The 14736-nt window shown below is 39.5% G+C and overlaps 2 protein-coding genes across 10 annotated transcripts in view; one reads left to right on the forward strand and one right to left on the reverse strand.

Moving 5' to 3' along the window:
- The window catches only part of WAC (WW domain containing adaptor with coiled-coil), a 94850-nt gene extending 81074 nt beyond the window's left edge, over positions 1-13776 (reverse strand). Inside the window, exons 1-3 of one of the 9 annotated variants that reach the window (XM_073229015.1) lie at positions 13629-13776; positions 12578-12615; positions 10535-10749 (exon numbers count right to left, since the gene is read on the reverse strand). In XM_073229015.1, the coding sequence (XP_073085116.1) occupies positions 10535-10673 (139 nt within the window). In that variant the 5' untranslated portion in view covers positions 10674-10749; positions 12578-12615; positions 13629-13776. Of the gene's footprint in view, positions 1-10534; positions 10750-12577; positions 12616-12727; positions 12855-13017; positions 13419-13628 lie in introns of those variants that run through there. The other 8 variants (XM_037026691.2, XM_037026695.2, XM_073229017.1 and 5 more) reach the window with 8 other exon arrangements.
- LOC118974031 (uncharacterized) lies at positions 13061-14590 on the forward strand. The gene is made up of 3 exons (XM_037026985.2): positions 13061-13067; positions 13186-14210; positions 14506-14590. Exons 1-3 carry the CDS (start codon positions 13061-13063, stop codon positions 14584-14586), a joined length of 1113 nt encoding a protein of 370 aa, XP_036882880.2. The 3' UTR covers positions 14587-14590.
- Positions 14591-14736: the final 146 nt, after the last annotated feature.

Below are 14736 nucleotides of genomic sequence, written 5' to 3' on the forward strand. Positions count from 1 at the left end.
AAGAAACAAATCCTACCATTTGCAACAACATGGATGGAACTGGAGGATATTATGCTCAGTGAAATAAGCCAGGCAGAGAAGGACAAGTACAAATCATTTCCCTCATTTGTGGAGTATAACAACAAAGCAAAACTGAAGGAACAAAACAGCAGCAGACTTACAGATGTTAAGAAGGGACTAGGGGTTACCAAAGGGGAGGTGTGGGGGGAGGGTAGGTGGGGAGGGAGGAAAAAGGGGATTGAGGGGTATCATGATTGGCACACATGGTGTGCGGGGGCTCAGCCGGACAACAGTGTAGCACAGAGAAGGCAAATAGTGACTCTGGCATCTTACTACACAAATGGACAGTGACTACAATGGGGTGTGATGGGAACTTGATAATATGGGTGAATGGAGTAATCACATTGTTTTTCATGTGAAACCTTCTTAAGAGTATATGTCAATACCTTAATAAAAAAATTAATAAAATTTTTTAAAAATTGTAATAAAAAAAGAAAAATAAGGAGACTTGGCCTAACAAAGAAGCAGATTGTGCTAAATGTGCTTTAAATCTATAACTTAACTTGTACCACAGGATACCAGTGATTTTTTTTGCCTACAAATAATTGCAAAATTTTAACCCAATAAAGCTATGATGAGGGGCTGCAACAGAAATGCACATTCTACCTTTCATGAATGTTGCCCTTCTAACTGTAACAAGAAATAAAATGCACTTAGCAGGAACTACATATAGTGACCACCTTGAACACTCGCTCGTTGTTACAAACGTTTGTTTTCCCTTTGGATACCTTCCTACTGATCTCATTAATAAAATTAAGTAAATCTGTTTAAAAAAAGAAAATGTAAGATGTTTTTTAACTTAACCCAGAAGTTTCCAAATAAGTGACATTTTGGTATGGTTCCCACCTAGCAAAATTCCGAACTAGGTTGTAACAGCAAGAAAGAGGCTACCCAATGAGAAACACAGCACGTCCAAAATCTATCTAGACCCCATTTCCCTTTTTCTTGGATTCTTCCAGTATATCAGGTTCAAGACTGAGGTCTTCTTCAGCACTTCTAACCATTTTGACACCCGAATTTGTTTTTCCCTCAAAATAACTCGAATCAACTGCAATTCTCTTGAAATCTCACTTCCACCATCTTAAATCAAGTCTAAATCACCTCAAATCTACAGTACAATTAACAGTGCTAATAACAACATATGGCTTTATGTAATAAGCATAGTTAACTCACATGCCCCAAGTCAGCATACAAAAAAGGCAATTTCAAAGCCTAAATGTGTAATATGCCAATGGACCAGAATGTAAGGGTAGGGAAACAGGAGTGAATAATGTGTAATCCCTTATCTGTGATAGGAATATGGTGCTGACAAAACCAAATTAAACAGGAGTAATAATAGCCCCCAGCAGGTCTGCTCTAGACTGACCATCTTTCCTGCACTATTTCACAATGAAAATGACAATTAATATACTAAATTCAACAGCAAAATAAATTTTCCCCATGTCTACACTAAAAATAATACTTTAACAATGAAATACTAAAATGAGTGCTATGTTTTGAAATCTGTTCTTACCAGGAATCAAGAGTATCTCTAAACTAAAATGACCCAAAATGAAGTACTTTGTTCTACTCTTCCAAAATAACACTGACATTTAGCAGTTATAAACTACTGTAATTACACAAAAACAGAAAAATAAGGTTAATCTAGTTTAATTAACAGCCTTGTTACTTAGACCCCTAATATTGTTTATATTTAAATGTCCCATAATGAGACTTAATGTATCTATGCACATATATTAGATATAACAAATGGTTCTAAAACCCTGATAAGAAGCCAATAGGCAGCAGGGATGGCAGCAGGTATAGAAACCAGACCAAATCACCAGAAAAAGGCTGTAGGCAATAAAGAAAACTACTACTAACAGCCTGTGATACTGTGTTCCAACTTCCCTAGTTTTTTCCATTACAATGAATGTCTTCACAATCATCGAGCACACATTTTTATGAAGTTGCAAGAGTCTGCAAAATTATTCTTCACAGGTCAATTGTAGAAATACTTTATCATAATCCTCTCCTCACCTAACCAAAATATTCCAAAATAATTTACTAGTATTGCTTTTCAGCTACCAGAAAGGCCTAGTTCTAGGAGTACAGTCTAGGTCAGAACCTTTCAGAAGATGCTAACATATGTCATACTCTTCTGGCACACGGTCACACAATTCAGAAGTAATGAAAGATTAAACAAAAAGATTAGCACTATCTAAATAGGTCAACCACACGCACCCTAGTTTTCTTCTAAAATGTAATTATTCCCAAGGGTAAACTTACAAAGAGCTGTTTGCTAACACCCAAGTCAGCCGAGTATACCAACCTGATGAAAACTATTTTCCAGACAAAAATTAAATGAAGTTTAGCACTGAACTGCTTTAGGACAGCCTGAAGGCACAGGGTGGGTATGTAGCACCAAAGATAGCTTTATCTAAAGCAAGTATGGTAGCTTCAGATACTACCCAAATTTACCTTACTGGCCTGTCTAGTTGGTAACACTGATTAAAAATTTCTCAGCTGGCATTAGTTCTACTCTAGGGCATTAGATGTCCTTGCCACAAGATACTAAATTAGTTATTGAATGCATTAACTGCATACAAATTGTACTATCTGTGAATCAGGAAAGAAGGTAAAAGAGAGCAAAATCCTTTAAAACTCAAGAAAACACATTAAGGAGGAAGCAGTAGCTTGAGACCTAGGGCTGCTGACCTGACACTATCTCTTAATTAGAGGAGTAAAGCTAGTAATTGCCTGTGTTCACAGCCCAAGCACTTATCCAAAAGCTCTAGAAGCATTTTAGATACAGAATTTCATTCACTGCACAACAATCCTTAGGGAGTAAACAGAAAACTCAAGTATTGGGTTGATCATCACCTAGTTTCAAGTTATCAGAGCCTTGATTTAACTACAAATGTAACTGAAAGAAGACTTCACCCATTAGTTAAGGATAAGGGATAAGTATTAATATTATCTAAGCACTAAAAAGTACTCCTACTCAGGCCCCTTAAATTGTATCAACACCAACTGTCTGTGGAATCCACACACAAACATTAAATAAGTTTTAAAAAAAAGCCCAACATAATAAAAGTCCTTCTGGTATATTCTGGCATAGGAATGTGTACTATGAAAACTACTGATGGATTCAAAATCATAGGATTTAAAGCAATTTTATTTTTCCCCTCTCTCTGCATTTCTTAATGTTTCTATAATTATTATGTATTATCAAAGAAAAATTTTAGTACAAGAAGCACTATACAGTTCAAGAACCCAGTAACTCCAACCCTGCACAAACACAGTATTTCAGAAACCAGGCATGTACAAATTTCTTTAGAGAAAGGAATACATGTAAAGCTTTTCAAACTAACACGATGATCATATTCTCCAGTACTATCCAATTCAGCAGCCACTTACCTACCACATACAGCAAGTAGGCACATGAAATGTGCTCAATCCAAACCAAAATGTGCTTTAAGTGTGAAATACTGGACTTCAAAGACTACACACACACAAAAGATTGTAAACCTTACTAAGTTTTAAAAATATCCAGTACATGTTGAAATGGTATTTTAGACGTATTATTGTAATATACTAACATTAATTTCACTTTTACATCAATATGGTTACTAGAAAACTACATACCTACGATTTTGCATTTGTGGCTCACAGTGTATTTCCACAGGACATTCTGTGCTGCTCTAGAACCTTGTTACTCACATGCAGCCAGCATCATGGGCACCATCTGTTATCTTGTTAAAAAAGGCAGACCTTTGGGCCCCAGAAGAGCACTGATGAACTAGAATATACATTTTTGCAAGATCCCCAGGTGATTAGTATACACATTCAAGTTCGAGAAAACCTGTTCCAGAAAACTGCAGTTTTATTTCCTCTAAATCACAATAATCCCAATATTCTTTTATCTATTCATTTATTGAAATGCTACAGGGCTCAGGTACTGTTCTAAGCAACAGGGATACAAGGGGGTAAAATCATTAGCAAAATAAACTCACTCCCTGTCCTGGTGGAGCTTATATTCCCCAGAACAAGAAAAAATAAACTAAAATACAATCGGCTTTGTTATTAGCATTTGTTTTGAAAATGCAAATTTGTTTACGCACTATTGATATATCAAGAAACTATTTGAGCTTAACATAAATTTTCCACTTGCTTATGAGCTGATTTCACCTGTGAGAAATACAAGCTGCAGCCAGCTGAGCCAAGCTACATAAGGAATTTACAAAGCACACAAATGCACACACACCTCAAACATCTGCCAGCTACTTCAGTTCGCTGTATGAATTATGAGTCATATCCATCCACAAGTGGTGTTACAACTTTCAGAGGGTTATTTCAGATAAGCATCCTTCCATCACTTCACAGTAATTCACAAGCTGCAACCCTTCCAACAGATGTTCACTTACACAAGCTAACTTTAGGACTTTGTCAAGGTAAAGCACCATGTTTATTATATTGTTAACACATTCTTTAATCATTTCATATTACACTATAACTTTTGTTAGGTTCCTACTCTTCTGTGTGTCAATGACAATGCTTTTTAATATTGTGCCCCTAACCATAACTTCCACATAAATCCTGTGGCGCAATTTTGCATAGCATGGTGACTTTTAGGAAGATGTATGTCACATTCTAACAGAATGACTGTAAATAAATAACACTGTCACTTTAAGCACAAAGAAGGAAAAGACAGTGAAGGGGTTGGGAGTGAGAGAAAAGGATAAGGAGGGCCTCTATGAGTGTGACATTCAAGAAGACACATTACTGAAATGAGAGTTCACCAGGAATACAAAATGATGTACATCCCAGGAAGAAGCATTAATGTACAGAATCTTCGAAACAGAAACAACGTTCTTCCTATAGGACCACTCTGGACAGAGCAGCACAAACAAGAGGAAGAGCGGGAGGTAAGGAAGTTAAATACCCAGGCACCAGAATTACACAAGGTCTTTTCTAGGCCTTGGTAAGTCATACTTACTGGAGGGTTTTGAGCATGAGAGAGATGGAAGCTAATGAGCATTTATTTTAACTGGACCATTCTGACTATTGTGGGCTGTGGGGTCAAGTAACTGGGTGAAGCAAAAAAGATGCAGAGACACCATTCAGGAGGCTCTTGTAGAGTCCAGGTAAGAGACGTGGTAGCCAAGACTACAACAGTTGTATTTTAAGTACTGACAAGTTATACTTGGAGTATAATTTGAAGGTAGAGGTAAGGTTGTGCATACAGCAGAGACTTGCTTTCTGGTTTCAACAACAGTAGGCTAAATACTTTAATTGGATTATGCTTTCATCAGCAAAACAGAAATAATCCTGATCAGTATTTTGCAAAGGGACATTTTTAAAAGCTTTAAAAATTATGAAGTACGACATAAATCATAAAAAAGGAGATTCTTCATAGATACAGCTCAAGCCCTAAATAATTTTTTGAAATGACGAGTAGTATCTCCAGTACTTTTAGAGTCCCAGAAGCCCAATACAGATACAGATGACTCCCAAGCCACAGAATTCCTAGATGCCACAGCTCAATGCTATCATCACTCTTTCCAGCTAAAAATATATCCATTAAAACAGATGCTTAACAGAGAGATAAGATATATAAATTTTCTTTAAATTATGGACCCAAATCCTAAGTATGTAATACCAACAACTTACATCTTGCACAACTTAAAAACAGTTCAATTTAAGACTGGCTTAAAAGATCAGTGAACCACTTTGAAATATTTTTGGTTGTGAAACAGAAATACCATTACATCATAAACACATAATAACTATCTCTTTAAAAATAACCAGAATGTTAAAATGTGATGACAGTGAGACAAATGACATGATATGTGTTCATATACATGCACAAAAGGTTAAAGTATATATTTCCTGAACCTAAGGAAAAAAAAATACTACGGAGTTGAAATTTTAAGACTATCAGCCAACCTTATTCTCTTGAAATGGAATACCTGTTTGCTGTGGTTTTTTAATTGACCTAAGGAAATACAATGCAAACATATTTGCCTAGTTTACTCTGTTACTATAAAGCATGGACCAATAAAATAGGTAATATTTAGCTCCTATTTTCACTACAGAAAAATACTTAGCATTAGTCAATGGTACTGAAATCCAAGTATTAGTCAATTTTAGATTCTTTGTGAAATTTTCAAGTTGCTTTGGAAACAAGTCTCTGAATATAAGAGCTTGAGAAAAATGGCTTCTTCATACTGAAAATTTTGACAAGCTTTCACATTAAAACTTAAGTTTGACAAGTAAAACAATAACATGTAGTAACTGGGTCTAGAACGACTACACAAAGGCAAAGTCAATGCCCTGGCTCTGATATTGTACTATCATTAGGTAAGATGTAACCACTGGGGTAGTTTGGTAAAAGCATTAAGAGGATACAAGCAAAATCATCTTTACGTATAATAAACACACAACAAATAAGCTTTTATGCCTAAATGTTTCATCTCTGACGGTGTATACAATTTATCAGCTTTTCTAGACTTCACTTTGCCACTATTCGTTCAATTTTATACAAATAAAGTTCTCACTTGTAAAACTATTAAACAAGGATTCTACCTGTTCTATCCACCCTCCAACGTCAACATGAGGATCAAATGAAACTGTTCATTTTCAAAGTACTTTCTAACTTTACAAATGCAAAGCATATTTCATTTCATTCAAAATGTAGTTATCTGAATAACCATAAGGCCATATATTATAAAAGTATCAGTCTACTATGCAACGTGCGAAGATTGAAACATTACCAAAATGTATTTTAAAAACTATAAAAATACCAATTATCCCCAAATGGTCCCTACTGAACAATTCCTTGAAGGTAGTACAGTAACCTGTTTGAAAATTAGATGAAAATACATTTCCAAATTTCTCCAGATATGGCTAAATGACAAGATAAAAACTTTATGCAGCTAAAAACTTTGAAATCTTTAAAAACAGTGGTTACCAAACCACTAAAGGCAATTTTCCTTTGTACTCATATATCTAAATGCTAACTAAAAAGCTACGCAAATTTATTAAAGTACCCATAAAGACTATTTTTCAGTTAATTAACTGAACAAAGCTACTACCCCAAAAACATGTTCCTAACAAGTATTCCAAATACATCTATTAAGTTTCTTACAGTTAATTCAGAGATGTATGATGAGAAGAATGGGACAACCCCCACGAGGCTGGAAATTCTGTGTAACAGCTTTACAGAGTATCTGTAAAAACATCCTCATTACTGAACTTATTTATACTGTCATCATCCTGAAATCTGAAGTTGGTAAATTTTACTTGGTAAAAGAATCATTTTGAACCAGTCCTCAAGAAAAAAATGTATTTAACCAAATGGAAAGAGTTTTAAAATTCTATGTACGTACAAATTCAACCTGTTTTGAATGTTCGTATTTCTGAGGTTTGCACGTCAGCTGCACCTTTAAAAACATGCCCAAGCTACACAGATCTAATGATTGTACCTTAAGATCCTTGCTTTTGGTTACTTTAAACAAAAGAATGTATGTTTTGCAGACAGATCACAGAATATATAAGAAATAACTTAATTCACCTAAAGAATCTTTTAAATTATACTGTAACACAATGTCCCTTAATTTACAGTAATCTACATTCTCTTTAATAAACGCTAGAGGAGAAAATCTCTAACTCTTAACTGTACATACTATATTATAATGCCTCTCCTGAAGATTTCTAGGACTGATAATCCTTCTTAATCCTTGCTTTCTTACTTTTTACAGTTTATTTAAAGTCCTATTACATATTATTTCTGAACCAGCACTTTTCAAGGAAATCTAAGGCGCCATTAAAAAGTCTTGTTATTACTAGAAAAAAGTATGTTTTCATGTTGATAAATGCCAGTACATCCCAATCTTGAGAAAGACAAACACATCTTATGAATTCCACATATTTAACTTGCTATGTAAAATGCAAGTTACAAATCATAGCACTTTAAGTCTTAAGTTGTTAGATATTCTCTAAAGCCAGATTTTTTAAAAATCCAAATGGAAAAGCAACAAATCTGAAATTAGTTCAATAAATACAGTAACCTGTTCTTATACTGTTACTTATACATGCTGAGCACACAGATAACCTAACTCACTTGCATTTGGCTTTGGATAATGATTCTGACTCTACATATATGAATCTTTACCTGTATGTATTTGAATTCAAATTTACTGAAAGACAAAAATCTAAAGGACTATAAATGCCAATAATAAAATTATTCATATGCACTTAAAAAGCTTACTTTTAAACATATCTTAGCAATAAAAGAAAATCTGGAGTCTAAGCATAATGACTAAACATGTAAGTATTAAATGAGGGAAAAATCACCACTTAACATCTTTAAAAGGCAGAAATAACATCAAAGATGCACTCTGAACTCCAGAATGAACATCTACATTACAGTATTCATTATTATTCTTACTAATTTAAGGGAATACAGCAGCCAGGTATCTCAGAGATGGTACAGACAAGAATGGAGTTACAGTATTAGTTAAAAGGCTCCAAAGGGAGACACACACACAGCTAAAAAGCAAATGAGAAAGTGGGGCCTAACTCAGAAAATAACTAGATCAAAAAATTAAGTCTAAGGAAAAATCAGCAAGCATATATAAATAAAAAAAAAACTAAAAGCCAACGAGAAGAGTTATTTGGAGTTCACACAGGAAGCAAAATTAACAATCAAAATGAAGAAAAAAGTATAGAAAAAGCAAGCAGCTAAACCACCACCAGCTTTCAAGAGTGAGGGTCTTTAACAGCTTCAAAGCCAAGACCCCATCTTTACTTCCAAGGAATATCACAAAACTGTTGCATACAGTGCAATGTTTGTTGAATGAATAAGTAACAACATTCTTGGGATTCTCTCACCCGTAAAAGAATTTATCAGGCATGGTTCTGTGTATGAAAGCATTTACAGAAGATTCCTAGAGTATCTAAACTGACTTCTTCCTAGATTTGGGGATAGATGGTAAATTAACCAGATCATATTCTCTAAAAAAGAACCTGACATACTTATGCATAATGAGATGAGGTACCACATCCTATTTTGTCACCACCACCAAAATTGTCACAAGAAAGCACAGTACAGTGCAGACAGCGGCTGCTTTTCAAAAGCTAACATTTGAAATGAAATCCACTACAGAATAGTGGTTGACAATATCGTCCCAGACTATACATTAATACTACAGAAAATTTACCCACAATTGAAATTGTAATAGTTTAAGAAAATTTGCCTAACAACTTCTAACACTGTAATAGCCAAACCTAACTGCTCTTACAAAAATAATTTATCGGCAGAAACAGCACAAAGCTATATGTCTATTCAACCAAGAACTCTCTTTTCCTCCCATTAAATAAACATCCAAATTATTCCAACCCAATGCAATCTTCTGACCACTATTAATTTCCTCAACCTAATAATTACATACAGAGGAAGCCAGTGTCTCAAAATGTGACCACACTTATTAAAATTGACTGTTACCCTAGGAAGCAAGAGAGGATCAAAAAATGCAGGTAATTTTTTAAGTGAGCGAAGAACTGAGAAGCTTGCTACTTGACAATCTGAGGCAGAAAACCACAGGGTACTCACACTATTTCCTTAGAAGCTTACTAGTATTATGTGTTTACTTCAAACATGTTAACTATTGAGTAATACAAAATCTTACAGTGGTAAAAAATATGGATGTCTTAATGACCTCAGTGAAACTTGTTTGTTCCTCAATGCATGCTTCAAACACGAAATCTTACTATTTTGGTAAACTCCGGCCAAATTAAGTCTGAAAATAGTTACTATGAGTTTTTCCTCAACCTCCTACAAGATCTTTAAGCAAGGTAATAATAATAACTGGAGGTTAACAACAATGAACAAAAGAAATGAAGCTAACTTTTAAAAAGTTGAGTATTTGAATGGAGTTTAGAAATTACATTAAGATGATCCTGGAGAACATGGAAAATGATACTTTAAATGTTTACAACAAAAACCCAAAAGGGTATCCTGAATCACTTTTTTTTAAAACCTGTGAACTGTCTCAAAAACTTACTAGGTTTTTAAATTCGTAATTTATCACTAAAAAACACATTTAAATTCCCTAAAATATAAATTTAGGCACCATCAAGGACCTCAAAATAAACTAAGCCAAAAAAATTGAAATGTTTACTTGAAAAGGGGAACGTTCCTTCCTTGAAAAAATGGCCTGCATTTCTCTCTTTATTAACACATTTGGTAAACTAAACTTGTAAGTGTATTCTCTTAGTATCCACTATACCGGGGTCCATTTTAAGATGTTCAGGTCAGCACATTATTTCTATAGTAACCTGTTTAGGAAATCAAATAAACTGATAGAAATAAAATATTGCGATAACATAACCATATGGTAAAGTCCGCAAGCTGGAAATATTTCTGCCACCTATCATTTTATATAGAGCTATTGTTAAATACATGTAAAAGTTTCAACAAAAAGCTACTCACCACCATCCCTCTCTCTAACTCTGTGAATATGCACATTTTTGGCCTTACTGTGACCTGTGCTGTCACTATATTTGTTTTCAGGACTATCAGATCTCCGCAACATTTTATTTGGTGGTGAAGGATCTGCGGCGTCTCGCATTTTTTCATGTCTGTGATCGCCACTACTGGGGTGACTCTTCGATGAATACTTAAGTGCCTGTAAAACATCACCCCCCCCAAAAAAAGAGAGAAAGAATTGAAACTTTAAACTTAGCTTCCTTAATCAATTTTATGATAAAATTTGGTGTATTCACAAAGCTTCATGAATTTACATCAGTAAAATTAAATTTCCATTTTCAATTCTGCCATTAAGTTATTCAAAGTCCAAATGTCTAAGAGTTATTTTAAGACTCTTCATACAAAACACACCACCATGTGTTAAAAAGAAATCCACTCCATTAGTATCTTGAAAGTACAAGAAATCAAATATTTTGGTAAATTAATTACTCAACAAATTTTTCTGGGAATTAATTTTAATCTAAAGAAAAGTAGAAACTGAGTACCACTATAATCAGTTTTTGCTCTACAACGAATATGCACAGACACAAGTATAAATATTGTAAGTATGTTTCTGCAAAACTACAAAGAAAGTATCATATTCTCTAATTCTTAGATTCAAATAAAGCATCTCAGACCTCAACTTACCTACTTTTGCAGCTGTCAGAAACAATATGAAGGCCTAAAAATGTAGGCCAATACTTGTAACATAATGGAACTTACGGAACTCCCTCACAATAATGGTTTAGTTTTAACACATATTTAAGACAACCACTGTATAACAGTTTTTTACAAGGTGTAACTAATATGCTTTCAGAGAGCTGTATTCAGTAAGGTTTAATCCTTGATTTATCCAAAGATAATGAACAGTTTTACACACCAGACACCTAGGGTTTGCAACTTGAGCTTTAACAATTCATGCTAGCCAGTAATAGAGCTATCGGCTTGGAAACCTGCTCTCCTATCCTTTAAGTGATTACATGAAGAAAATATTTACAATTGACCCTTAAACAGCACATGTGGTTAGGGGCACCAACTCCAGCAGTGGAATACCCAGGATAACTTTTGACTCCCCAAAAACTTAATAAAGCCTTCTTCTGGTTTTATGACAGTAAATGATGGACAAGTATCTACATGAATTTTACACATTCATGACACACCTAGCTTTTTCTTAGCATCTTCACTATTTCTAGGCTATGCAATTCATCTGCACGTTTTTTCATATTGTCGCAAATCTCCAGACTTCCAATTACTTATTGAAAAAAATCCGTGTATAAGTGGCCCCACACTTTCAAATCCATGTAGTTCAAAGGCCAATTGTAGTTCTGGTGTCATTTCATACTTACCAAGCATTTATGAAATTTTTCATCCTGAGAACAGGGGCCACTTCTAACAGTTTCTAAAAACTTTATCTGCAGCAACTAAGTAACAAAAAGGAACCTAGAACCACCTACGTTAGAATGAATTATCCAAGTATGCAAAGATCCCAATTCTTAGACAAACAAAAACACTTATCTTTCACTGGTAAGGCAGATATTTGCACACACACAAAAATTAAGATTGGAAGGAATAGTGGTTTACAACACACAAGAGTTGCAAATCAGTTAATTGTTTATTCCCAGGGTTCTCATCTCATTTTAACATCTTTACATTTTTGGTTCCCTAATAGTACAAATAAGTATGGCTCAGAAGTCATCTATCTCCTCATCCTATCGATTCCTTTACACCCAAATAATCAAGTCAGGTCCTTCCAGGCTGAGAATGATTCCCCCTCCCCACTAAAAAACCTGAACTTCCTCCAATCACCTGTCAAAGTAAGTCACTAAACCTTGCTGGAGGGCGCTAAATGGGGCCAAACACCAAATTTTAAGGGGCCCTGCGGTTCTAGTTTCGGATTTCTTGCACCGAAAGGCCTGTAGCGACTTCTGAAGCCTGCGCTCGAGTAGCAGTTCCTCCCTTCCCCCAACGTCCCCCCACCCACCCCCTCCACCCCGGCCTCGGCTGGTACCTGGTAAGGCTGCGAGTCCCCCCTCCGGTCGTGACAGCTGAAAAACAGGAAGAGAGACAACGACATAAGACATCTGGTGCGGGGAGAGGAAGAAAACGGGTGCCCCCCCCCATCAGGGCCCCTCCCCGCGGGAGTTCTACCGAACGTACCGGCGACGAGCCCACACTCACTCACTCACGCACACACACGGCCCGAAGGCGGCAACGAGCGCCAAACGCCGCGAACCCGGCCCTCCGCTCTGGCCGCGCTCACTCCGTGCCTGCCGCCCGCGCGGCTCCTCCTCCCCAGCCCGATCCGGATCAGGGTTAACAACAAAAATGGCGGCTCGGCCAGCACCAGATAAGGAGGAACAGCCCCCCCCCCCCACCTCCACCCGCGCCGCCGCCGCCGCCGCCCCCCGCACCGCTGCGGCCGGGCCCGAAACGAAAAGACGATTTACCCATCACTGAGTCTCTGCTGTTTCCTCGCATACATTACCATCAATGCCCGGCCTGTGAGCGTGTGTCGGGGAGGGGGGAGGGCGGCCGCGCGGGGCGGGCAGGCGCGCAGGCGGCGGGCGGGCGGCACCACCGGCACCAGGGCCCAGCGCGCCCTCTGCGACTCTCAGCACCTCCCGTTACTGGCGCCGGCGACCCCGGGCCATCTCCCTCCTCCGACACCACGCTCGCTCAGCCCGGGCAGCAGCGCCAACTACGCGGCGGCAGCGGCGAACCGGGGGGAGGGGGGCAAGAAGACGCGTCCGGCTCAGACCCGCGGAGAGCGACTGCCTCCTTCGCCTTCTCCTCCTCCTGCTCTGCCGCCTCCTCCCCTCCTCCCCCCGCCGCTGCCGCTGCCTGGCCCTTCTCCCCCTCCTGCCGCCGCCGCCGCCGCCGCCGCCGCCGCCGCCGCCGCCGCCGCTGGTGCCGCCGCTGCCGCTCCACCAACTACATCCGGGCAATTCGGACTCTGCGGCCTTCGGAAAACCTCGGCAGTTTCCGCTGCGCCCCTCCTCTCCTAGCCTCTGCCTTCCTCCCCACCCCGCGAAGCTCGGGAACGCCGCCTTCGGCAAACCTCGGCTCTCCCCGGCCTTCCTCTTCCTCCGAGGCCTGGCTCGCCTCCTCGTTAACCGTCCTCTCTTTCCGGTTGCCGCCGCTTTTCCTCACGCGCAAGGCAGACCACCGACGTTCCAGTTTAGGGATAGTCCTGCTCGGGGACCGGCTCCAGGCTGGTCCCAGGAACGCCTGCGTGCGCAGGGAGGGAGCCGCCTTCGGGAGGAGGACGGTGGGACGCGAGAGGAGCCATCGCAGACTAAATAAAGGAGGCTGCGGCTCCTGCGCGTGCGCTCAGAGGCACGGGGCGGTGGGAGGGTGCCCTTGGGTGAGCTCTCCGGACGCCGGCCTCCGCCCCTTCGGGCTCTGGCGAGGTGGTCGGAAACCCCTGGTCGGCGACGGGCCGGTGGCTACCGAGGAGTTCCCTCACCCAGCCGCGACGGAAGCAGCCCTCAGGGCGGAGGGCCGCGCGCCCCTGCTCCGTCCCTCCCGCTCCCTGGAGCCGGAACCCGCCCTGGGCAGCTGCCCCTCGCCGGACGCCGAGCGCGCGCCCGGCCTTGGGCTGGCAGGGGCCGCCCGCAGCTCGCCCGTTTGCGATTCAGAAGTAAGTTACTCCCACAGGCGTGCGCGAAGGCAGGCCTGCCGAGCGAGGACGGGCGAATTGAGGGACTTAGGGGGCACTGCGCCGCGTGCGAGGAGGTCGCGAGCGCGCGCGGCTATGAGGTGGGGGTTGAGGAAGGGGCGCCGCGTGGGGCAGAGAATTCAATCGCCGGAACAGACTGAGGGATTTACGAGGATGGGTTCCCCGGGTAAAGTGTTGAGCCGCCTAATGTTTGTGTAATATTTTCCATCCTCCCCCTAGCCTTTTTTTATTTCCCCTTTTTTTTTTTCTCTTCTAGTTCCTTTCCACGCTCAAGTTTGTTGAAAGAAAATGCTGTTGGAAATTTCAGCGTGTGAATAAAAGGCATAGGGTGTGGTAAATGACATTGTTACAAACTGAGTCGTGTATTCCGCTGCAATGGCAACAGTGGCACATTGGGAGGAAATAAGCCAGGTATAACGAAATTAAGGTTGACCTGAGGGTGGTGGTTGGTATTCAGATCTTGTGAGTTTTTTCCTTACTTCCTGCT

Source organism: Manis javanica, chromosome 2, assembly GCF_040802235.1.
Source record: "Manis javanica isolate MJ-LG chromosome 2, MJ_LKY, whole genome shotgun sequence".
Classification (NCBI taxonomy): Eukaryota; Metazoa; Chordata; class Mammalia; order Pholidota; family Manidae; genus Manis; species Manis javanica.

What these genes read in the sequence shown, in the direction of transcription:
- LOC118974031 (XM_037026985.2), top strand. An exon ending in CGCCCGTTTGCGATTCAGAA is followed by an intron (nt 14,211 to 14,505) that starts GTAAGTTACTCC and finishes TTTCTCTTCTAG; the next exon opens with TTCCTTTCCACGCTCAAGTT.